The 24,988-nt window shown below is 43.8% G+C and overlaps 1 protein-coding gene across 2 annotated transcripts in view; it reads left to right on the top strand.

Moving 5' to 3' along the window:
* The window catches only part of LOC115079391 (C-type lectin domain family 5 member A-like), a 45,731-nt gene extending 21,470 nt beyond the window's left edge, over window positions 1–24,261 (top strand). For both annotated transcript variants that reach the window (XM_029582959.1, XM_029582951.1), the window contains 3 exons: window positions 7,543–7,694; window positions 13,353–13,444; window positions 23,576–24,261. In XM_029582959.1, the coding sequence (XP_029438819.1) occupies window positions 7,543–7,694; window positions 13,353–13,444; window positions 23,576–23,774 (443 nt within the window). In that variant the 3' untranslated portion in view covers window positions 23,775–24,261. The remainder of the gene's footprint in view (window positions 1–7,542; window positions 7,695–13,352; window positions 13,445–23,575) is intronic.
* Window positions 24,262–24,988: the final 727 nt, after the last annotated feature.

The raw sequence follows: 24,988 nt of genomic DNA, 5'->3' as shown, positions 1-24,988 counted from the left end.
AAAGGACTTGATAAGGGCAAGTCATACATTCTAGCCATGCTTGGCATTTCTTTGGCCTTCGACACGGTCAACCATAACCTCATGATTAAACGCCTTTCTGAAATAGGTATCTCTGGAATTGCCCTGAACTGGTTTGAAGCCTTCCTCAATAACAGACACTACAAGGTCAAAATTGGTGCCCACGAATCCAACCCTATCAACCTTACCCACGGAGTTCCCCAAGGCTCCTCCCTATCCTTGACTCTCTTCAATGTCTATCTCCTGCCATTATGCCAATTCCTAGCTATGTGGGTCTCACCCATTATATCTACGCAGATGATGTTCAAATTCTCATCCCCATCAAAGAGTCCATACCCAAAGCCCTAAAGACCTGGGAAAACTGCCTCTCTTCTATTAACTGCCTTCTAACCAACCTTAACCTCGCCTTAAATACTACAAAAACAGAGCTCCTACTCATCTGCCCTGGTAACCACAACCCTCTCCCCTCCCTTCAGACTGTTTCCTTCTCTCAACAAGTAATAGATTTAGGAGTCACACTTGACAGCCATCTGAACTTAAAAAAAATTATCAATAACAGCACCAAAGACTGCTTCTACAAGCTGCACATCCTTAAGAAACTAAGACCACTCCTCCACTACAATGATTTCAGGACTGTCCTCCAAGCGATTCTATTTTCGAAGATTGACTACTGCAATACTCTCCTCCTAGGCCTTCCTGCTGTTTCCATCAAACTGCTCCAAATACTGCAAAACGCAGCAGCTAGAATCTTCTCCAATTCTCGCAGAATAGACCACATCACTCCAATCCTTAGAGACCTATATTGGCTCCCCATCCCCTCTAGAATACTCCACAAAGCCCTCACAATTATCCACAAATCCCTTCACAATCAAAACTCTCACTGGCTTAATGGCTCCTTGCAATATCACTCCTCCAATAGACCAACTAGATCCACCTACAAAGGCTCCTTGTCTATTCCCTCGCATAAACTGTCTCAGCTTATCTCCACCAAAGATCGTGCTCTCTCCATAGCAGGCCCAAAGATCTGGAATTCAATGCCACCCGATCTATGCCAAGAACAATGTATCAAAACGTTAAAAAAAACCCTAAAAACTTGGCTGTTTAAACGGGCTAATAACTAACTTCAACCTCCATCCCTCTGTCAAAACATCCCTTCCTCTTCCCCCCCCCCCCCCGCCCCCCCCCTCATTCTGTGGCTCATTCCTTCAAGAGCTAACTCTCCCCTACCCTCATCAAGCCCACTTCTATTTATTGGTTAAATTATGTAGTTATGGCTAAACTATCTAGTTATGTTAAACGATCTACATCTATCTATTGGTTATACTATCTGCTACTATCATTACCTAGCTCTGCTCGACCCTCTAATACTCCCTACTTGTTCGTTTGTCCCCTTGTTAATTGTAACTTTATAAATCAATTTCTCATCTTTTTGGTTTAACCACGTTGATCTATAAACTAATGTGATATGTCTATGAATGTCGGTATAAAAAAAGTTCTAAATAAATAAATAAATACTGTATAAGGGGTAAAGCTAGCGTGTTGAAACCCCAGCTAAAAGTGCACTCCACCGGAGCACACTGTACTGTATTGGCCCGATAGTAACACAATAACATAGAAACACAATAACATACTAACATAGAAACACATTAGCATACTAACATAGTAATATAGTAATTCAATAACATAGTAACACAATAACATGCTAACATAGTAACACAATAACATAGTAACATAGTAATATAGTAACTCAATAACAGTAACATAATAACATAGTAACAGTAACACAGTAACATAGTAATATAGTAACTCAATAACATAGTAACACAATAAAATACTAACATAGTAACACAATAACATAGTAACAAATAACATGCTAACATAGTAACATAGTAATATAGTAACTCAATAACATAGTAACACAATAATATAGTAACATAATAACATAGTAATATAGTATTAATAGTATTAATAACATAGTATTAATAGTATTAATAGTATTAATAGTATTAATAACATAGTAATATAGTATTATTTTTTGTAAACCGGCATGATGTGTTTCACGAATGTCGGTAAATAAAAGTTAATAAATAAATAAATAAATAAAATAACATAGTAACATAGTAACACAATAGCATAGTAACATACTAACATAGTAACACAATAACATAGTAACAAATAACATGCTAACATAGTAACATAGTAATATAGTAACTCAATAACATAGTAACACAATAATATAGTAACATAATAACATAGTAATATAGTAACACAATAACATAGTAACATAGTAACACAATAGCATAGTAACATACTAACATAGTAACACAATAACATAGTAAATGACAGCAGATAAAGACCATAAAGGCACATCCAGTCTGCTGAGCAGCGATTTTATGCTCATCTTCACAAACTAGATCAAATTCTCACAGGGAACCCAACCCCCAATCCTGTTGTGTCTCCTATAGTGCCGCTCTGTGCAGGTTAGCAAAAACTAGAATCAAAGCATCAGAAACCAAAATTAGAGGAAAGATTTTACTCTTGAGTTGTGAGGTTTGGGAAAATCCTGCCATCTGAATGTCCTGTACAGAGATGATAAAAGAGGATGGAGTCTCTTCTCACCTCCATATCATTCCTCCTTATCATAAAGTCGTGAGGCTGTCAGACTTTCACATTCTCCAAACTGTACAGTTCATAATCCAGACGAGAAAATCCAAAAAATACAGAGGAACGGAATCAATCTGAGGGATGGGGGAGTCACTTCTGGCTTCCCAGAGTGTTGGCTCTGCTGTTACTATTTCAGATTCTTGCAAGTATCTGTAAGTGCGGCAGGCTTTCAGCCAACGGCTCCACTCTCTCTCTTCCCTTTGAGCTGGGTGCCCTCCAAAGGTGGCACCTACAGAGTCCTCCCCAACTTCTCTAGCACGAAGGAAGAACACAGCTCCCAGCTGGGGATCTCTAGCACAGCACCACTTTATTTTGCTTTATTATCTTAATATAAGGCCTTATTTGTAAAAATCAAAGCAGGTTCCAAGAGAACTAAAATAATTATCATTATCATTTCAAATCTGATTGGTTGGCAAGGCTGGGAAACCAGACTTGTTTGGACATCTTCCTGTGCTTTGCTGAATTCTGGTACAGGCCTCAGGTCCTTGTTTGCCTCATGCGGGCAAGTCACACCCTGCTATAATATAATTTTTGTGTGATATCTGGAGCAGTTAAATTCAGATCTATCTCACTGACCCTTTCCATCCCTCCCCTTCAGTTTCCTGCTTTTGCTTCTAACTTCTGAGCTGGGAAATGCATTTCTGTACATTTCTATCTTACAGGATACTTTTGTAAGAAGCTAATTGCCTGTCTCTATGAAATGAATTCAGTCTTTAAGACTCAAAAGGCAAACAGGGCCGGCATTAGCTTCTGCGCTGCCTTGTGCATAGAGTCCCCGTCGCCGCCCCCACACTGCCACGCTCTCCCCCCTCTCTGCATCAGTGTGGGTGGCCCTCTGTTTCTTCGGCCGCTGGAGGAGGATACGAGTTCACATCCTCTTCCGGGGACTGGAGAGAGCGCCACCGCCAGAAAGAGGGTATGGCGGCAGCGGCACTCTCTCCATTCTCTGTCACCGCTGACCCACTGACCAGCCGACCTGCTGGCCCGCCGCCTCCCCAGGTGTGCCACTCCGTGCAATTGCATGGTTTGCACACCCGGTCACGCCGGGCCTGAAGGCAAAGTACAGATATAGAGAAACAAAATGAATATATATCTTGAAGGGTCCCTTTCAATACCTTTACTTTGCCACATTTCACCCTAGTTCACATAAAATTCAAGAGATCAATATCCCTGGGTAACTTTTAAGTTAGCTGGAAGAAGCTTGAGATTCAGATTTCCCACCCTGCTAGCCTGAAACATTTTATCTGAGTAACTTTTCCCCCAGGTAAGGAGCTTTACGTTTAGACCTCTCCGGTGAAGTCCTGCTGAATGTCTCTGTTAATGTTATCTTGGAGACTTTATCTGGGTAACTTTCTGCTCCTTGACCCATTGAAATTTGACCTCTTTTAAGGCCAAGCCATACTGTACCCACCCATACATCTACCCTCGCAGTTAGTGTAGCTGTGTTTAAAAAAGGATTGGATAAGTTCTTGGAGGAGAAGTCCATTACCTGTTTTATGCTTTATATTTAAATTTGTTTTATTATGTATGTAAACCTGTAAACCGCCTAGACGGACACGTAAGTGACCCCACGTGCGGTATATAAAAAACTTTTAAATAAATAAATAAATAAATAAATAATTAAGTTCACTTAGAGAATAGCCACTGCCATTAGCAATGGTTACATGGAATGGACTTAGTTTTTGGGTAGTTGCCAGGTTCTTATGGCCTGGATTGGCCACTGTTGGAAACAGGATGCTGGGCTTGATGGACCCTTGGTCTGACCCAGTATGGCATTTTCTTATGTTCTCATTACACCCCTCCTCCCTCACCATGCGTAGACCTCTGTCCTCTCTGTCACTCCTTATATCTCACCCTCATCACATTACACCTTCTCCACCCTCACCATTCAAGAAGCACAGATTTATCACCTCTCTATCCCTGCTTATATCTCACCCTCATCCTATCTATCCCTCCCTTTATCTCACCCTCATCTCTCATTACTCCCCCCTCTTCCCTCACCCTGCACAGTACTGGCCTCTCTCCTCTCTGTCCCTCCCTATTTCTCACCCTCATTACTCCCCTCTTCCTCCCTCACCCTGCATTCAGCACTGGCCTCTCTCCTCTCTGTCCCTCCCTATATTTCACCCGTATTTATTTAAAGACTTTTCTATACCGATATTAGTGGGGACATCATTATCTCAAAACACCCCTCCACCCTCACCATTCATGCAGCACAGATCTATCATCTCTCTGTCTCTCCCTATATCTCACCCTCATCTCTCATTACTCCCCCCTCTTCCCTCACCCTGCATTAGCACTGGCCTCTCTCCTCTCTGTCTCTCCCTATATCTCACCCTCATCTCTCATTACTCCCCTCCTCCTCCCTCACCCTGCATTAGCACTGGCCCCAGCCCTATTTTTTTTGCTTGGTGCACTCTTTCCTTCCGTACGTTTTATTTGCTCTCTCTCCTATCCATGAAACCCTTTCTTCTTTTCTCTGCTGGAGGTCTTTTCTCTCCCCACCTTCAGTCCCTGTCATCCCACCGTCCAGTCACTCACGAGTTGGAAGAGGAAGAACTGCTAAGTAGGGAGTGGGAGAAGGACACAGGAGGGCTCCTTTCAGATAACTTAGAAGATGCCTGGCAGGGCAATAAGGCCTGAGGGAAAGCTGGCAGTGCGTAAGGAGAGTCAGCGCCGACAGAGGAGGAGGGCAAGATGGGCAGGCCCGGGTGCTAGTCATATTATGTGGCTTCTGCCCGCCAGCCTGCCGTCTGAGGAGGTTCCTGGCCAGACAGGGCCCAGACTGCCCAAGGCAGTGGTCAGCCTGGCACCATCATCAGCAGAAGGTGAGGGACTCTTGCCCTTGGACACTAGTGAGAGCCCAAATCACAGCTCTGGTCCTCAGACAGCCCAAGTCTGTCCCGTTTATGAGGGCTGGAAATGTTTGTTCCTAAACAAACAAGCCTAGGTACAGGGCGGGAGCAAAACCAAATGCTCCCGCGCGGCAGAGGTCAAGGTCACCACAGCTTTTCTCCTTCTCTGAGTTTCATTCCCTTTCTTTCTCGCCATTTTCCACTCCTCTCTTGTCTGGCCAAGTGCCGGCGCCGCCCCCAGCTGGGCCTGGCCCGCAGATTCTGGAGCAGCCGTCGCTCTTCCTTCATCCACTAAAATCCTGGAGCGTGAAGGTCGCCGAGGAAGGGAAAGGGCCGGAGGGAAAACTCAGGAGGGGAACGGGGAAGTTCTCTCGTGCGGTATGGAAGGAGCGACGTTAGGAGTGAATCGCATTTTTAAATCGTCTTGTTTTCTACAAACTTTGTGCTACTGCAGTTTGACTCAATAAAAGAAAGCCAGACAGACAAAAGGACAAAGATGAAGTAATCTAAATTAGGATAAATAAAAAAAACCAATAACAATATTTATTTATTTATTTAAAACCTTTTCTATACCGTCATTAAGTTAGGTACCATCATAACGGTTTACAATAAGGCACAAATAATAATATTGGAAACAGAAAATACATTCTATCGCTAAACAAGTGCCGAGACTTTACGGTAACAAAGCTCATAAACATATACATAATTGGAAGTGTTATATCATGTCCATTCTTTATTGTAACAGGTGTTAAAATCGAGAGTTTATACAGACTTAAAAACAAAAGTAGAATACATACCCGTGTAGCTTGGGGTAGGGTGCTTGGGTGTTCTGCAGATCGGTTTTCTTTTCCCTGTGTTCTACTCTCCGTTCTCTTTGTTGTACGCCTGTTTGAATAGCCGTGATTTTAAATGTTTTCTGAAGGTTTTGATGTCTCTTTGTAAGCGGATCTCGACAGGCATGGCCTTCCATAGCCTAGGGCCTGCTAAGGAAAGCATGAAACCTTTCTTCTCTTCATGCTGTTCAGTTTCGGGAAGATGTTTTTACTTACGGTGCATGTATGTATCGTCAGAGACCCGACGTGGCCATGTTTCAGCTCGTCGCCTGCATCAGGTTAATATATAAAAATCACAAACAGGGGTCCTTATAGAGAGCCCGTTATAGCTAACAAACCCCATCATCATCATTAAGACTAACAAGAGAGAATGTGACGTTAATTAGGAAAAATATCGCGTGTGTAAAACGAGCCCTTCCATAAAAACATTACATAGCCACAAAAAACAAAACAAAACACAGAAAAATAGAAAGAGATGTGCAGAGGAGAAGAAAGTACAGTGAGACCAGCAGATTGTGCTGCCTGTAGTGAGAACGAACATTGAAAACCTTTCAGAAACAGCGATAATATAACTGATAATAAAATCCAAGAATAATAGAAAATATAGAAAATACGGATTGCCCCAGGGCCTGGCGGTGACAGCGGCCCCCACGCGTGCCGTGCCTGCGGCCCCCACGCGCGCCGTGCCTGTGGCCCCCACGAGCGCCGTGCCTGCGGGGCCTCTGCTGAGCGGGGAAGGCAGCTCCCTGATCGCCCGTTTGCAGTGCACTCAGCCCCCCTGTGCCGTGGATCCTTCGGAAAGGCCTTGTAATCGGTAATTATTCTCCATTCATTTCCTCTCAGAATAGGGAGCACAGCTTGCTGTGACTGCACACATGTACCTGATGGAAAAACATCGTTGTTTCTTCTATTAAAGTGCATTTCTGTAAAAGAATTACCGCCTGCATCTTTCATGCGTTGTTTATTGCTTTTATTTCTCCTTCTATAATTTAATTCCCTTCACCGGTTTCTCTTTTTTTCTGCCTTGTACGCATGCGCCCCTTTCGTTTAATTCGATTTCACTTGTGCTCCACTGCCTCCTTTTTAAGTTTCCGTTACCTTTCTTCCTGCCAGAGGCCGAAGGGATGTGAAGCTCTAACCTGGGCTCCCCCCCTGTTCTCTGTCACCCGCAGGCCGGCGCTATGAGTACTGTCCGGAGGGATGGAGAGCCTGGAAAGGAGACTGCTACTTTGCGTCTACGGAGAGCGGGAGCTGGATCGCCAGCCTGCACGACTGCGTCTCCCGGGGAGCTCACCTGGCTCTGCTCAGGAACCTAGAAGATCTGGTAAAGCTTCCATGTGAGGCAACGGTGGGGATGTACAGGGCGGCTCTTCCAAAAAAAAAAAAAAAAGCACGTCTTCCGCCTTCTCCCTGATAGTCTCACCTCTGCCACAGAGGCAGCATGGCAGGCACGTTTAATTCTTGAATGGGGAAATCACTTTCAGATGTGCAGAGGTTCCCAGATTTCTGAATTCTTCATGCACTCTGTGAGCAAAACAGAGTTTTATCCTCAGCAATGACCTTTTACAAAGTACTCACAAAAAACTTTTAGAAAATACTTACAAAAAACTTAGGTGCTTATGTCCTCTTTGTGCCTGCATTTATCTGGATGGAGCAGAGAAGGGCGAATCCAGAAGGGCTTTGGACTTACCTGCATACTTTTGGATTTTCAACAGTTTAAGAACATGCCAGACTGGGTCAGACCAAAGGTCCATCCAGCTCAGTATCCTGTTTCCAACAGTGGCTAAGCCAGATCACAAGTACCCGGCAGGATCCCCAGGGGTAGAGAGATTCCAAGATACTTATCTTAGGGATAAGAAGTGGATTTCTGCAACTCCACCTTAAAAATGGTTTATAAACTTTTCCTCTAGGAACTTGTCCAACCCATTTTTAAACGCAACTACACTAACAGCTTTCACCACATCCTCTGGCAACAAATTCCGGAGCTTAATTATATGTTGAGTAAAAACATAATTCCTCTTATTAGATGTAAGTGCATCACCAGTAACTTCATTGTGTTCTCCCTGGTCTTTGTACTCTTTGAAAGAGTAAACAACTGATTAACACTCAACTCATTATGCATTTACATTTTCCTGAATAGTTTCCATGCAAATAATTGCAAATCTAACGGTGTGTGGGCAAATTTATTGGGATAATTTAAAAAGCAAACTTCCGTGCATATGTCCACTTTGAAAACTGATGCAAAGTAGATGTGTTTTTGCCAACTTTCTTATGCGGGTTGTTGGAAGACGACCTCCTAAATAATGTTGTTGCGAGTTACCTGGAAGCCTCTGGGTGCACACAGAGTGGGAGACATAGCGACATAAGGATTGTTGCAGTGGTTTATAGGAACAGCACCATATTACATCCATAACCGCTCATTTTGAAGGTGGTTAAGCCCAGCAGTGGTCCTAAATTTAACTCATCTGTCATACTTTGCTGTCAAAGTAAAAAAAAAAAAATAAAATTTACCGGTAGCGTTAACGTTAGCAGAGTATTAAAGTAAGGTGTGCTATAGCAATAAAAACCTACATGTTTGGTTTTTAGTATGTGTTTAGTTATTCAGAGGGACTTATAGGTACTCGTTTTCAATTTTAATTTTAATCAAGTTTTGGTGTATATTTCACATTTGGTACCTTCTTGTTTATATAGAGGCTTTCATTTAATTTCATGTTTTAATGTTTACTCGTACTTGAGTGAGGACTACACACATCTTTTCGTTTTGTGTATATTTTTACTTATTTATTTCTAAGTGTATAGTTACTGCCCATTATCCATTATCAGATTTATTTGAATGTATATCAGTATTTTTAAGTAATTCCATGTTGTCTATTAACTTCCAGACTAATAGATAATTGAAGTTTCGTATAAGAGCACTTCAGTGTTATATATAAAGGGGTAGATTTTTTAAAAATGCGCGTTCGCGTACTTTTGTTGGCACACCAGTCGCAAACAAAAGTACGCTGGATTTTAGTAGATACGCGTGTAGCCGCGTGTATCTGCTAAAATCCAGGATTGGCGCGCGCAAGGCTGCCGATTTTGGGCAGCCGGCGCGCGCCGAACCGCGCAGCCTGCCTCCGTTCCCTCCGAGGCCGCTCCGAAATCGGAGCGGCCTCGGAGGGAACTCTCTTTCGCCCTCCCCTCACCTTCCCCTCCCTTCCTCTACCTAACCCACCCCCCCGGTCCTATCTAAACCCCCCCCCCTACCTTTGTCCACGGATTTACACCTCCCGGAGGGAGATGTAAATCCACGCGCGCCAGCGGGCCGCTGGCGCGCCGAGACGCAACCCAGGGGCGGTTCCGGAGGGCGCGGCCATGCCCCCGGACCGCCCCGGGCCGAAACCATGCCCTGGGCCCGCCCCGAAACGCTGCGTCGATCGGCCCCGCCCCGACACGCCCCCGACAAAAAACCCCGGGACTTATGCGAGTCCCGGGGCTCTGCGCGCGCCGGCAGGCCTATGGAAAATAGGCGCGCCGGCGCGCAAGGCCCTGCTCGCGTAAATCTGGGCAGATTTACGCGAGCAGGGCTTTTAAAATCCGCCCCAAAGAGAACATCATCATATAGGTACAAATTGTTGTCACTGTACATTTTGGTGTAGATTTTCAGACCGCGCGAATAGGCGTACTTTTGCTGGCGCATCAGGCGCAAGCAAAAGTACGCGGGATTTTAGTAGATATGCGCGTAGCCGCTAAAATCCTGGATCGGCACGCGCAAGGCTATCAATTCCGTATAGACGGCGCGCGCCGAGCAGCGCAGCCTACCCCCGTTCCCTCCGAGGCCGCTCCGAAATCGGAGCGGCCTCGGAGGGAACTTTCTTTTGCCCTCCCCTCACCTTCCCCTCCCTTCCCCTACCTAACCCACCCACCCGGCCCTGTCTAAACCCCCCCCCTTACCTTTGTCGGGGGATTTACGCCGCCCGGAGGGAGACGTAAATCCCCACGCGCCAGCGGGCCGCTAGCGCGCCGGGACGCGACCTGGGGGCGGGTCCGGAGGGCGCGGCCACGCCCTGGACCACCCGGGCCGTAGCCACGCCCCCGGGCCCCGCCCCCGGAACGCTCCCGACACGCCCCGAAAACGCCGCGCGGTTCGGGCCCGCCCCCGACACGCCCCCGACACGCCCCCCTCAGAAAACCCCGGGACTTACGCGAGTCCCGGGGCTCTGCGCGCGCCGGTAGGCCTATGTAAAATAGGCTCACCGGCGCGCAGGGCCCTGCTCGCCTAAATCTGTCCGGATTTGGGCGGATTTAGGCGAGCAGGGCTCTTAAAATCCGCCCCTTTGTATTTTTTGGCATATTAATATATTTTTTGAGTATATATATTTTTCTTTCTGTTTCCAATCAAGTGATATCCATGGTTTCTGTTATGTCTGTGGTACCTATATATGTTTGTTTTGTTTTTATTAATATTTATGTATGCATGTTATTTATATGTTACATTTGTCATTTTAGCCCCTGAGGCAGCCCCAAGTGGGGCGAAACTCGGCCTGAGTCGGGCTCCTGTATATCTTTGTGTCTCCACTCAGATAAAGATTTTTGGACTACTTTTGGTGTCTTACCCATATTGTTGCCTAATGCCTACACGGCGTTCCTAGACAACCTACCCTCCTGTTTTATCAGTCCCTCACTCTGGAACTCCCTGCCTCCTAACCTACGTCTTGAACCATGTGCGATTCAATTTAAAAAGAAGTTAAAAACCTGGCTATTCAAGCGAGCCTACCCGGAATAGACCTACACCCAATTTGTTCTCCCATGCACCTCCATATGGTGATTCTACTCCCCTTATGTTAATTGTGATTCTATTTTCCTTATGTTAAGGACTTCGCTGTTCTTGTTTAATCTATATTTCCACGCTGCACTTTGTTATCCCCCTCCCAGTTCCTACTCCCTGTTAACATGCAATTTCCAAACCTACTGTTCGAATGTGAACTGGTAAGATGTCCCCTACTAATACTGGTATATTAAAACATTTAAATAAATAAATAAGGAGGCCCTGATATGAAAAACCTTACAGGAATTGATTCATGATAAAACAAGACAATGATCCAATGTACATATATCATGCATTTCTAAAAATGGTTTCACCCATCAAATAAATTGTAAGTAAAAAAATGAAGAACAAATAACAGAAGAGTAGAAAAAGTAAGCTTATCATCAATTTTAACTCCCAGAACAGAAATACAATTAGATAGAACAACCTCAACATTAGCCATTCAAGGGTTTTTAATCAAGGACTTCTCCTTCCTACTGATCGAAAGAGCTTCCAATTTGTCAGGTTTGACTTGAGTTTATGAGCTTTCAGCCGAGCTCTTCAGAAGAGTAATGCTGAACGTGGGCTATAACCTGAGCATCTTCAGCTAAAAACAAGGACTGTAGCCTTTGCTTTGGATTAGATTAGCTAAAAGGGCTAAAAATAAATTAAAAATTAAAAGGGCCAGAATAGATCCAGTTGGCCCAATGGGAATGATTCAAAAGATATAAACTGAAGCAGTAATACCTAAAATCAATCAGGCGCTGATCGACTGAATGCCGATGACGTGTCGATTGAAAACTAAGAGCATCTAAACCACTATCGGGTCTGACCGTAACCTCATTAACCATAGCAACCAGGGCTGTTTTCAGTGCTATGACTTATATGAAACCCAACTGTCTGAGGCAGAAAACATTGGTCTTTTCAAGAAAAAGATTCAACTTGTTCATGACAACCTTTTCAGTAACTTTCTCTTAAAATGGAAGATTGAAACTGCTCTATAATAATTCAGTGATCCTGGGACCAACAATTTCTTTTTTAAAAGAGGATGAATCCCAGCTTCTTTTGATAGTGAAGGGAAAACACCCCAGTTCCAGACTGTTATTAACAATTGGAAGTAAAACTCTGTACTGGACAATTCTGGGTTGTTTTTTTTTAAACCATTTTGTAAGGCAATGGGTCAAGTGGTCTCTGCTATTGGCAATGGGTCAAATGGCCACTGCTATTAATTGCATCAGTAGCATGGGATCTTCTTAGTGTTTGGGTAATTGCCAGGTTCTTGTGGCCTGGTTTGGCCTCTGTTGGAAACAGGATGCTGGGCTTGATGGACCCTTGGTCTGACCCAGCTTGGGAGGTGCTTCCATTCACTATAAACGATGGATAGGCAGACGAGGGCTCTTCAGCTTGGAAAAGATGGCAGAGAGAGGGACATGAAGGAAGCTTATAAAATCATGAGTGGGGTGGAAGAGGTAAATAATGCCAAAACAAGAGGACACTTCATGAAACTAACTGGTAACAGGTTCAACACAAATCATTGAAAGTCTTTTTCAGTCAATGCACCATTACGCTGTGAAGTTTTTTTGCCAAAGAGGTGGTGAAGGTTAATATTATGGACGGGTGTAAAAAGGTTTTGGACAAGTTGTGGGAGGGCAGGTCCATTAATAATTATTAACCATGAGAATTTCAACATCACCACATCTTACTTCTGGGAGTGAGCAACAGAAAATGGATTGCCCCATAAACTCCTGCAGAACACTTCATAAATCACTGGATTGACCACTGTCAGATACAGGATGCTGGGCTTGATTGGACCTTGTGGCCTGACCTAACGTGACATTTCTTGTGTTTTTAAGACATTAAGGAGCTGCCATGTGCCTGATGTAGAATGCTGTAGCTCCTGCCTTTCCAATCCCATCCTTGTGACCCCACAGGCTATAGGGTTTTCAAGCTACCTGGGATGTGCAATTGGAAACCAAGTATATGCAAATATATCTCATGCATATCCATTGGGGATATCCCGTAGGATCATGAGAACAGGTTTAGGGAGCCCCGGATTAGCTGGTACCTGATTTCATTCTATGTCAAACTGGACAAAATCTGCTTGTTTTGATGCTAAACCATGCAAGCAAGGCTGAGAGTTCTTGTTCCCTAGAGTGTAGGAAGTGGAGATTCATGAGGATGTGCTTTTTATTTCAGGTTCTCATGGAAATTTCAAGAAATAAAAAATACTGGATTGGTTTGCACAAGATAAACAACATATGGATATGGTTGGATGGTACAGAATTGGGGTAAGATGTCAAAAATGGCAAGAGATGTCAAAATTACAAAGAAACAAACAAACATGATGACAGAAAAAGACCCTACGGCCTATACAACTCTACAATCCCTACCTGTCTCTCAGAGATCCCCTGTGCTTTCCCCATGCTTTCATGAATTCAGATAACTTACTTGTTTCCACCACTTCCACAGTGAAGCTGTTCCATGCATCCATTACCCTTTTTATGTAAAGAAATACACCTTTATATTACTCCTTTCACCTCACCCTACTACTTCCTTTCACCTCACCCCATGATCCCTCATTCCAGATATTATTTTCCATTGAAGAGATCCACCTACTATGCATTAATACCCATGATGTGTATCATATTTTCTCCTCTCTCGCCCTTCCTCTAGGGTAAACATGTTTAGATCTTTATGTCTGTCCCCATATGCTTTAGAATAAAGACCATTGACCATTTTAGTAGCCACTCACTGGACGGCACTGACTCCATAATGTTTATATCTTTTGAAGGTGCCATCTTCAGAACTACAGAGTATTCCAAATGAGATACAGGAGCAATATCACTTCCATTTTCTGCAGACTATTCCTCTTTCTGTGCAGTCAAGCATCATTCTTGCTTTTGTCATCATTTTATCCACCTGTTCGGCCACCTTGAGATCATTAGATATCATCACCCTCGGATTCTGCTCTTGTTTTGCGCATAGAAGAATTTCACTCCTAGACTCTACTGAAGCCCAAATGAATGACTGAATTTTTAGCATTCTTTCCTGCCAGAATCTAGACCATTCCTAAAACTTCCTTCTTCATGCCTTCCACCCCTTTCTAGCTGTCTACCCTGTTGCAGATTTTGGTATCATTCGCAAAACAACAGTGGAACAACAGTGGGCCAAACTAAAAGGAGCAATTACAAAAGCAACAAATCTATATGTTAGAAAAGTAAACAAAAGTAAGAGAAATAAGAATCCAATCTGGTTCACAAAGGAAGTGGCTGATGTAATAAAAGCAAAAGAGCAGCTTTTAATAAATATAAAGGATCCCGAAAAATGGAACACAGGGAGGATTATCTGGTGAAACTGAGGGAGACAAAAAAAGTAATCAAGAAAGCAAAAGGTCAGGCAGAGGAAAGGATTGCCAAGGAGATAAAGTTCACATACATCAGAGAAAGGAGAAAGGTCCATAGAGGTATAGTGACATTGAAAGATGAGTAGGATTAATGGGTGTAGAGAGATGAAGAAATGACAGAAATATTAAACAAATACTTCAGTTCAGTGTTCACTAAGGAAGACCCTCGAAGGTCCATCACTTGTTAACTTAACTGTAGAAGGAGGTGGAGTAGATGTAACTCCATTTACAGAAGAGAATGTATGGGAAGAGCTGGAAAACTGAAATTGGACAAAGACATGGGGCCTGAGGGAGCTCAAAGATATGCTGGTGGGTCCGCTGTGTGACCTTGTCAATAGATCCCTGGATAAGGGTGTGGTACCTAGTGACTGGAGAAGAACGGTGGTGGTTCCGCTACACTTAAACTACACTTAAACTCAGGAAAACCGGCCATCTTGATGGGAGACTTCAACCTCCACATGGATGTCCAACCTCATTCCTCCAACTGCAAAACCCTTCTCTCCTCCCTCAACCATATGGGTTTCAGACAAATTGTGACAGAACCTACCCACAAAGCTGGTCACACCTTAGACCTGATCTTTATAAATGAAGGTCTTTCATCCCACTCCACCCCAACCAGCCTTGCGGTACCTTGGACCGACCACCGAGTCATATCATCAATGTTAGAGATCAAGAAGCCTCTTCCCCTAATAACTCAAACAATCAACATATCAGTCAGGAAACAATGCTCAGGAGATCAACTAAGTAAACACCTAGCAAAAGAACTAATAAATCTGGACCTCACTGACGCTAACTCAGCAACCTCATCTTGGCTCAACATCACCTACAAGGTGGCAGATCAAGTGTGTCCCTTGACAACAAAGTCCATCAACCCGGATAAAGACAACAGGAAACCTTGGTTTACCACAGAGTTGAAGTCCCGTAAACACGAGCTTAGAAACAAAGAAAGCCAATGGCGTCAAAGCCCATCTACGACAACCCTCCTCAACTACAAGTCATGCCTCAATACCTACAGAAACGAAATCAACAAAACAAAAAGAGAATTTTTCTCCAAAAAGATACATCATTTCTCATTTGATTCAAGAGCCCTCTTCTCTTATGTTTCAGCCCTCACTAAACCCCCCGGACCAAACATCCCAGACGACCAAGCTCAAAAAAAAGCCAGTGAACTTGCCGACTTTTTCGACAACAAAATCACAGCACTCGTAGCCCCCCTCAAAGGACTAACGCCATTCACAAGCCTCGCAAACAACCACAACCAGCAATCAACTACATCAACCGCTTTTCAACCCATCACACACACAGCTGTCCTTGAATCTCTTGAACCCACGTCCACCTTAGAAATAGCGAATATCCTAAAGAAGATAAAACCGTCCTCTCACCCCTTAGACCATATACCATCAAACCTGCTGAGTTCAATCCATGACATCATTGCCAAGCCAGTTGCCAATATCATTAACTGCTCCCTCGCCCAAGGCCAAGTTCCGGACCAACTCAAGTCAGCACTGCTCAAACCTCTCCTCAAAAAACCCAACCTTCCCACCACAGATCCGGCCAACTACAGACCTATAGCTAACCTCCCCATGCTAGCTAAAATTATGGAGAAAGTTGTCAACAGACAACTTGCTGAATTCCTTGAAGAGAACAATATCCTCACCAATAATCAATATGGATTCCGAAAGAAAAAAAGCACCGAATCCTTATTAGCCACACTAGCGGACACCATCATCTTCAATCTCGAAAAAGGCCAACCTTGTCTCCTCGCGCTCCTGGATCTTTCCTCAGCTTTCGACACCGTGAACCACCCTAACCTACTACAACAACTGACAAATATCGGCATCACTGGAGCAGCTTTTAACTGGTTTAAATCCTTCTTAGAGAACAGATCATACAAAGTTAAGATAAACAATAAGGAATCTCACCCCATCCAAGCCAAGATGGGGGTACCACAAGGATCATCACTCTCCCCCACCCTCTTCAACATCTACCTTCTCCCACTCTGTCATCTGCTTACTAACCTCAAACTCACCCATTTCCTATACGCAGATGACATACAAATTCTCATACCTATCACAGAGACCATACACAAAACCATGGATCATTGGAAAAAATGCCTCTCATCCATCAACGATCTTCTAACCAGCCTCAACCTGGTTCTAAACACCAAAAAAACGGAAATCCTCATAATAGCACCAGATAAATCTGCCCCGCCAACATCCAGCAACCCTCCAGACGCCTCAGGATACTCCACAGCACCTCAAGTCAGAGATCTGGGAGTACTACTAGACAACAGACTCAGCCTCAACAAATTCTTAAATAACACCACAAAAGAATGCTTCTTTAAATTACAAGTGCTGAAGAAACTAAAGCCCCTTCTACTCTATAGGGACTTCCGCACAGTACTCCAGGCCATCATTCTCACTAAATTAGATTACTGTAATTCACTCCTGCAAGGCCTTCCAGCATACACTACCAAACCACTCCAGATGGTACTGAATGCCACTGCAAGAATACTTACCAATGCCAAAAAAAGGGACCATATCACCCCGATCCTCCAGCATCTCCACTGGCTTCCCATCAAATATAGGATTCAGTTCAAGACCTGCATGATGATTCACAAGGCCCTTCACAACATCTCCCCACTCAACCTAACTTTCCAGCTTCAACTACACTCTTCTAACAAACCAACCAGAACGGCATACCAGAATAGAATGATCACACAACCTGCAAAATCTACCCTGAGAAAACGTGCTCTATCCACAGCGGGCCCGTCTCTCTGGAACTCACTACCACCAGACCTCCGTCTTGAACCATGCCACATTACTTTCAAGGCGAAACTCAAAACTTGGCTATTCCATCAAGCTTTCCCAGAGAGCTAATAGCAATAAGAACAAACATCCAGCCTTGCTTTGCAGCAATAATGTAATGTTCATCTTGCTTCAGTTACATGTACCAAGTTATTTCCTAAGTTTATTTCAGTTGTTTTAAATTAGATTGTACTTTATTATAGTTTATTCGATATGTTCCATGTTCCATGTATGTTCCATGTAAACCGCCTTCCCGGCGATAGTTTTCTCTGTTAATTGTGAACCGGAGTGATATGTATTGTATACAGGAACTTCCGGTATATAAAAACCTAAAAATAAATAAATAAATAAAATACACAAGAGTGGGAGCAGAGAAAAGGCTGGAAACTACAGGCCGGTTAGCATCACCTCGGTGGTGGGAAAATTAATGGAGACACTGCTGAAGGAAAGGAGAGTGAAATATCTAGTTAGGGGGATTGCTGGACCCGAGACAGCATGGTTTTACTAGGGGAAGGTCCTGTCAGATGAATCTAATTGATTTCTTTGATTGGGTGACTAGAGAACTGGATCAGTGAAGAGCGCTCCATGTATTTTATTTGGATTTTAGTAAAGCTTTTGAATCGGTCCCACATAGAACACTCATCAGCAAAATGAGAAGCTTGGGAGAGAGCTCCAAGGTGGTGGCATGGATTACAAACTGGTTGATGGATAGAAGACAACATATGATGATAAATGGAACCTACTCTGAAGAGAGAATGGTGTTAAGTGGAGTGCCACAGGGATCGGTGTTGGGACCGGTTCTGTTCAACATCTTTGTGAGCGACATTGCGGAAGGGATAGAAGGTAAAATTTGTCTATTTGTGGATGATACTAAGATCTGCAACAGAGCAGATGCGCCGGAAGGAGTAGAGAGAATGAGATGGGATTTAAGGAAGCTGGAAGAGTGGTCAAAGATATGGAAGCTGAGATTCAATGCCAAGAATTGCAGAGTCATGCATCTGGGGTGTGGTAATCTGAAAGAATTGTATGTGTTGGGGGGTGAAGGGCTGATGTGCACGGAACAGGGGTGATAGTATCTAACGACCTGAAGTCAGTGAAGCAATGTGACAGGGCGATAGCTAAAGCCAGAAGAATGCTGGGCTTTATAGAGAGAGATATATCTAGTAAGTAAAGGAAGTGTTAATTCCCATGTACAGGTTCTTGTTGAGGATTCACCTAGAGTACCTTGTTCAGTTCTGGAGACCATATCTCAAAAGGGACAGAGAAAGGATGGAGGCAGTCCAGAGAAGGGCGACCAAAATGATGGATGGTCTCCATCAAATGCCTTATGATTAGAGGTTTAAGAACCTGACTATGTATACTCTGTCTTGTCGTTCTTTGTTTTTCGGCCACCATGGAAAATGTCGGGTTTTTTCGTTTCGGGTCTTTTTTTTCGCAAAAAATCTATTTTTAGTTAGTGCGTGCTAACAAAAACCGTTAGATTTTGTTACTTTTTGTTAGTGTGCGCTAATGGGAGTTAGCGCGCACTAACGGGGAGTTAGCGTGCACTGACTCCTGTTAGTGCGCACTAATCGGAAAAATGAATTTTTGCAAAAAAATGGGAAAATCCCAATCTTTTTCGGGCTCCCTAAAACATGCCGAATTGGACAATTTTGTTGAAATTTTCCAATTCGGCAAACACGAATGCACATCTCTAAGAGGAAACAATTTGACCATGTTCACCATGGATCATTAAAATCTTTCAAGTATCTGAAGTCTGTATCATATCACCCCTACTCCTCCTCTCCTCCAGAGTATACATATTCAACTGAGTCAACTATGCCAAAGCACAAGGACTCCCATATAAATTACCCTTTACAGTTTGTTGAGGCCATGAGCTCCGTGGACTCGTCTCAAGCCTCTGCCATCTCTGGACAAGCACTCCAGTTGAAGCAGCAGCAAGATAAGCTACAGAATTTGATGCATCTCATGAAAGGCCTGGATTCCTAGCCCGAAGCTTCTGTGATCACAGCACCCACTCCAGCTCCTCCTGTTCATTCCACTTTCACCATGCTCTATCTACCTTCCCACCCCAGTATGGGGGGATCCCAAGAAGTGTTGAGGCTTCTTGAATCAGCACTGGATGCAATTTAAACTACAGGCACTGTTTTTTTCCCTCAGACCAGGTAAAAGGGTCTGCCCTAGCCTGGGCCTCCCCCTTTTGGGAGGATAATGACCCACTTTTGAAGAACGTGGGCAGTTTCCTGAGAGGGTTCTGGCTGATATTGGATGAATCCAGATGGACACCCTCCATGGCTGCTGAACTACTTTAGATCTGACAAGGCTCCAGGACTGTAGGTGAATATGTCATTCACTTTCATACATTTGTAGCTGAACTCCAATGGGGTGATGACAGCTTGATTGCCATCTTTCATCAAAGGCTATCAGAGAGAATCAAAGATGAGCTAGTAGGACAAGATCTACCCAACACCCTGGAGGGCCTGATCAGCTTGGCCATATGCCTTGACCTTTGTTTCCAGGAGTGAGCCTGTGAGAGGGTGTGACTCGACATCTGATCTGTTTGGCTCCCAGTTTCCAGCATCCCATAATTACCATGCTGGTTCCTGAACCCAGTGCTCTCCCTGAGAAGCCCATGCAAGTGAATCACTTCAAATTGACTCCAGAGGAGAAGCAGAGGCGCAGGTGCCTCAACCTATGCTTATATTGTGCAGCATCGAGACACTTCGCAAATCATTGCCTGGTTAACCTGGCAAGCTCCAAGACCTAGGTCTGGTGGGAGAGGCCACACTAGGTCAATATTGTACCACTCCGCAAATCCTAGTACCAGTACACCTCTCAGTCGGGGACACCCATGTTGATACACACGTCTTTCTAGATACTGGCGCTGAAGGCAGCTTCATCCATGAGTCATTGATACAGCAGTTTCATTGGACACCATGTTCACCATCTCTTATGTTTATGAAGAACCATTACTGGGGTGAGACATGATGGCTAGTGTTCATTCAACATGTAGACTGGCCTCCTACACCAAGAGCACATTAGCTTGTATGTGCTTCCTAAGGCAGTTAATGAGGTCATTCTGGGCTTACTCTGGTTCATGTTGCACCAACACTACATCAACATGGGTATTCTACATCTCACTAAATGGGGCACTTGCTACCATGAGCAATGTCTCACCAAGGTTTCACCTGTTTTGCACCTTGCCCCGATAATAACCTCAGAGTTACCTGGCCTGCCACTGAAGTATGCACAATACGCCAATGTCTTTAGTGAACAGCAGGCACAGGTCCTGCCTCCACATTGATCCTATGATTGTGCTAATGAATTGCTGCCCGGGAAGGTACTATCCAGGGGCAAGTTCTACCTGCTCTCTGCACCAGAAACAGAGGCCTTGCCTCAGTATATCAAAGAAAATATGGACCGCGGATTCATTCATCCCACTTCCTCTCCTGCAGGGGCTGGATTATTTATCATAGGGAAGGAGGACAGGTAGTTACATCCCAATATTGGTTATCATGGTCTTATCTCTATTACTAAGAAGAGTTGCTATCTTCTTCCCTTGATCTCCAAACTCTTTGATCATCTTCAGGGCGTGCAAATATCTATCAAGCTGGACCTTTGGGGAGCATACAATCTGATCAGAATTAGAGGGGGTGATGAATGAAAGACCACCTTTAACACCTGAGACAGATACTATGAATAGGTAGTGATGCCTTTTGGGTTTGCCAATACCCCTGCAGACTTCAAGTTCATGGCAAATGAGATCTTATGGGACCTCTTCTACTCCCATGTCATAATTTATCTGGAAGAAATCCTAGCCTTCTTGAGGTCTTTGTCTGAGTACAGATGTCATGTGAAACAGGCCCTCCAGAGACTCTATAAGCACCATCTTTATGCCAAATTAGAGAAGTATACCTTCAAACAAAAGGAACTTCCTTTCTTGGGATATTTTATCTCTCACTATGGTCTTCATATAGTCCTCAATGAATTAAAAGCCATATTGGGGTGGCCATGGCTCGTGGGTCTTAAGGCACTACAGCACTTCCTGGGGTTCACAAATTACTGCAGGTAATTTATCCATGATTACTCCTCCTTGGCAACCCCACTCACAGCCCCAACTAAAAAGGGCATGGACACCAAGAACGGGACCCCGGACATTATCCAGGCTTTGAAACATCTCAAAGAGGAGTTCAAGCTTGATCCGCTCCTATATCTCCTAGAACTTCTCGAGCCATTCATCTTAGAGGTAGATGCATCCATCCTTGGAGTAGGTGCTGTCCTCCTACAACATAACCATAATGGAACACTCATGACCTGCTCCTACTTTTCAAAGAAATTCTTTCCGGCAGAGAAGAATTGCTACTCATGCCAGAAATAATATTTAGAGGAATCTCCTTTATATCTTGCTCAGTAAAGACTGAAGTAAAGAATTAATTTAGTCTCTCTATTATGGCCTTGTCTTTTCTAAGTGTCCTTTTTTCCCCTTGATCTTTTTATTTATTTATTTGAATCTTTTAATATACCGATGCTCAAGATAAAAATCTTATCGTACCTGTTTACAGCAAAACAGGGGATAACCAGTAGTATAGGAGGAAGTTACAAAAAACAGGGTGACGCAATTCAGGACAAGTGAGAAAGGGAGAAATTAGCTTAACATAGTGCTACTATAGTGTAAACAATAAGCAATTTATAAACTTACAGGAACGGTGAAGGTGTTAAAGCTTGGAAGGGAAGAGTCAGGGAGGAAGGGGGAGGGAGAAGCCCAGGCGGTGTGTGAAGGGGGGAAGGGGCTACAAATCTATCGGGGTGGCTTGTCTTATAACAGGTTGGAGCAAGAGGGCAGCCAGAATTATTGAAGTTATAATGGAACAGAGTAGATCTGACAGGAGATTATGAATTGGTTAGGGGAAGGCTAGTTTGAAAAGCCATGTTTTCAGTTTCTTTCTGAAGGTGAAAGGGCATTGTTCCTATCGAAGCTCTGGTGGTAATGAATTCCATTGAGAGGGTCCGGCAGTAGACAATGCATGTTTCCTAATGGAGGGATGAAGTGAGGATTTAGAGGGGGGTTCATGAAGAGATCCTTTATAATCCGATCTGATTGGTCTCGCAGAGGAGTGAAGGTGGAGCGGAATTTTGAGTTGGAGTGAAGATTGAAGGTAGATGGTTTTGTGGATAATGGTCATGGTCTTAAATAGGATTCTATAGTTGATGGGAAGCCAGTGTAAGGTTTTGAGGATAGGGGTGATATGGTCTCTTCGCCTTGAATTGGTTAAGATCCTAGTGGTCCAATTGACTCCCTCACATGCTTTTTGCCTCAAATGTACCTGAAAAAGTTTTTATTATGAGTTTTTGCTTCCATGGCAAGCTTCTTTTCAAATTCTCTCTTTGCCTTCCTTATCAATGCTTTGCATCTGACTTGCCAGTGCTTATACTGTTTCCTGTTTTCTTCATTTGGATCCCTTTTCCATTTCTTGAAGATGTTCTTTTAGCTATTATAGCCTCTCTCACCTCACCTTTTACCCAAGCCGATAATTGTTTAATCTTCCTTCCACCTGTTCTAATGCGTGGAATACATCTGATCTGGGCTTCCAGGATACTATTTTTATACAACATCCATGCCTGATGTAAACTTAACTTTTTCAGCTACTCTTTTCTGTTTTCCTAATCAATATCCTCATTATATCATAGTCACCTTTTTGAAAGGTAAATGCTGTCACAGAAGATTTCTTTAGTGTCCTTCCTCCAGTTATTAAGTCAAATTTGATCATGTTGTGATCACTATTGCCAAGTGTTCCCAAAACACTTCCCTCTCACCAAATCCTGTGTTCCACTGAGGACTAAGTCTAAAATGGCTCCCCCCTCCCTTGTTGGTTCTTGTATCTGCTCCATGAAGTAGTCATATATTTGTCATGCTGCTATCTCTAAGAAGAAGGAGAGGACAGAGAGCTCTACAGTGCACCTTCCTGCTGTTTTATAGCAGGAAAGAGAGAGACTGTAGAGCAAATGTTTCTGCTGCCTCTGAAGGGAGAGAGGGGCTTTCAGCCCACGCTCCTGCACTTCCTGACCACAGAGTGAGACAGGTTTGATCTACCATGCTCTTATTGTCTTCAAGGTGACCAGATTACAGGGTGCTAGTCTATCTTATCTGATGAAGCATGCAGTAGAAATCCAGCTATTAAATATTGTTCTTTTTTTAAATTTCACATTAGGTCTTCCAGAAGTGGTAATTCTCTCTTCTGTGCAGCAGTGACTCCTCAGGCAGAGTTTAGTGATGAAGACTGCAGAGCTCGTTATCCCTGGATCTGTCAGAAAGCCGCCGTCGAGCTGCGGTTTGAGCAGGGCTCTGCTTTCCCCGTGGTATCAGTTAATGGCGTGAAGCACTACAATGTCACGGAAGAGGCCGCGTGAACCACAGCAGCGGAGTCCGAGGACTTTGGGTGAGCTCTCTGTGCAGCACGCCCAGACTCATCTCGTGAAGAGTCCGGCTCGCTGGATGTTTAGGAGAGCCAGTTCTCATCACTTCTTCCCTTTCATGGTTTCGTCCACCGAAAACATGCATGTTGAAAGAAAAGTAAGCCTTTTACATGGCAATGCATTTTCATTTCATTCTAGTTCCTGAAACATTGTGTTGGAGTGACTTGATCTCTGTTGGCTTGATTAATACTTTTTAGGCTGAAAAGGTAAATAATTCTAAATATTTACAAACTAGTCCACGATCCATTATTTGACATAATCCTCATTCTCTTTTCCCTGAGTGCCATCCCCATCCAGAATTGGTTATCTAGGAGGCAACGTTATGTAGCCGGCCCGGTGACTTGCTGGCGGGGCTTTTGCTGAGTGTAAGGCATAGAAAAGCATGGAATAAATAAAATAAAATAAATGCCGTCTGCACTGAGACAGGCCCCGTGTACTTATAACCGGTGGACTTTGCACCAATATCGAAAGCCAAGCAGACGTGCGCCCGTGGTGAAAGACGGGCTTCCTGCGCACCGTGATTTCTTGTTTTCCACCCGGAGAGCTCCCCGTCTTTCGGCTGGCCCGCCAGTGGTGTTCTGATCTTTACAACACCGTGTGACAAACGGTTTGAGAAGATGAGCCACAAATTTAGTCAGAGGTTGCAATACGGAACCCGCAGAAGATATAATCGGCTAGCCTGGTGGTTTGATCAAAGATGTATGTATTTTGATGCCGAATAAATCACTGGTATTTTCAGTTTTGGCACCGTTAAAAAAAATATTCATTTCTTTAGGTGTCAAAAATCCATGCTCTCGTGCCGACTGTAATACGTCTTGTTCCAGACATTGAATGTCTTCAATTGGATCTCCTAATAATTGATAAAATAATCAATAACGTAACGGAGTGGGGGATTGCACCATCATGCCTCCACTTTTATCTGCCAGTTATATCTCTAATTATTTATCATTAGCCAACTGTTGTAATGCTTGTTTCTCTCCTCAACTTAAATTAAAGCATATTCCACACTGGTCATTCTCCAACTGCGCTAAACCATGCAGTACCAGGTCTCTAAAAGTCACTATGTAAAGGCCCATTGGACCTGGAATGATCCATCGAGAGCAGTGTTTTAACGCTGATATATCATTGTGCTTTTGAACCATTCTCTA

The sequence above is a fragment of the Rhinatrema bivittatum genome, chromosome 1, assembly GCF_901001135.1.
Source record: "Rhinatrema bivittatum chromosome 1, aRhiBiv1.1, whole genome shotgun sequence".
Taxonomy (NCBI): domain Eukaryota; kingdom Metazoa; phylum Chordata; class Amphibia; order Gymnophiona; family Rhinatrematidae; genus Rhinatrema; species Rhinatrema bivittatum.
The sequence above is the reverse complement of the archived record's forward strand: the minus strand, read 5'-3'. Positions and strand labels throughout refer to the sequence as shown.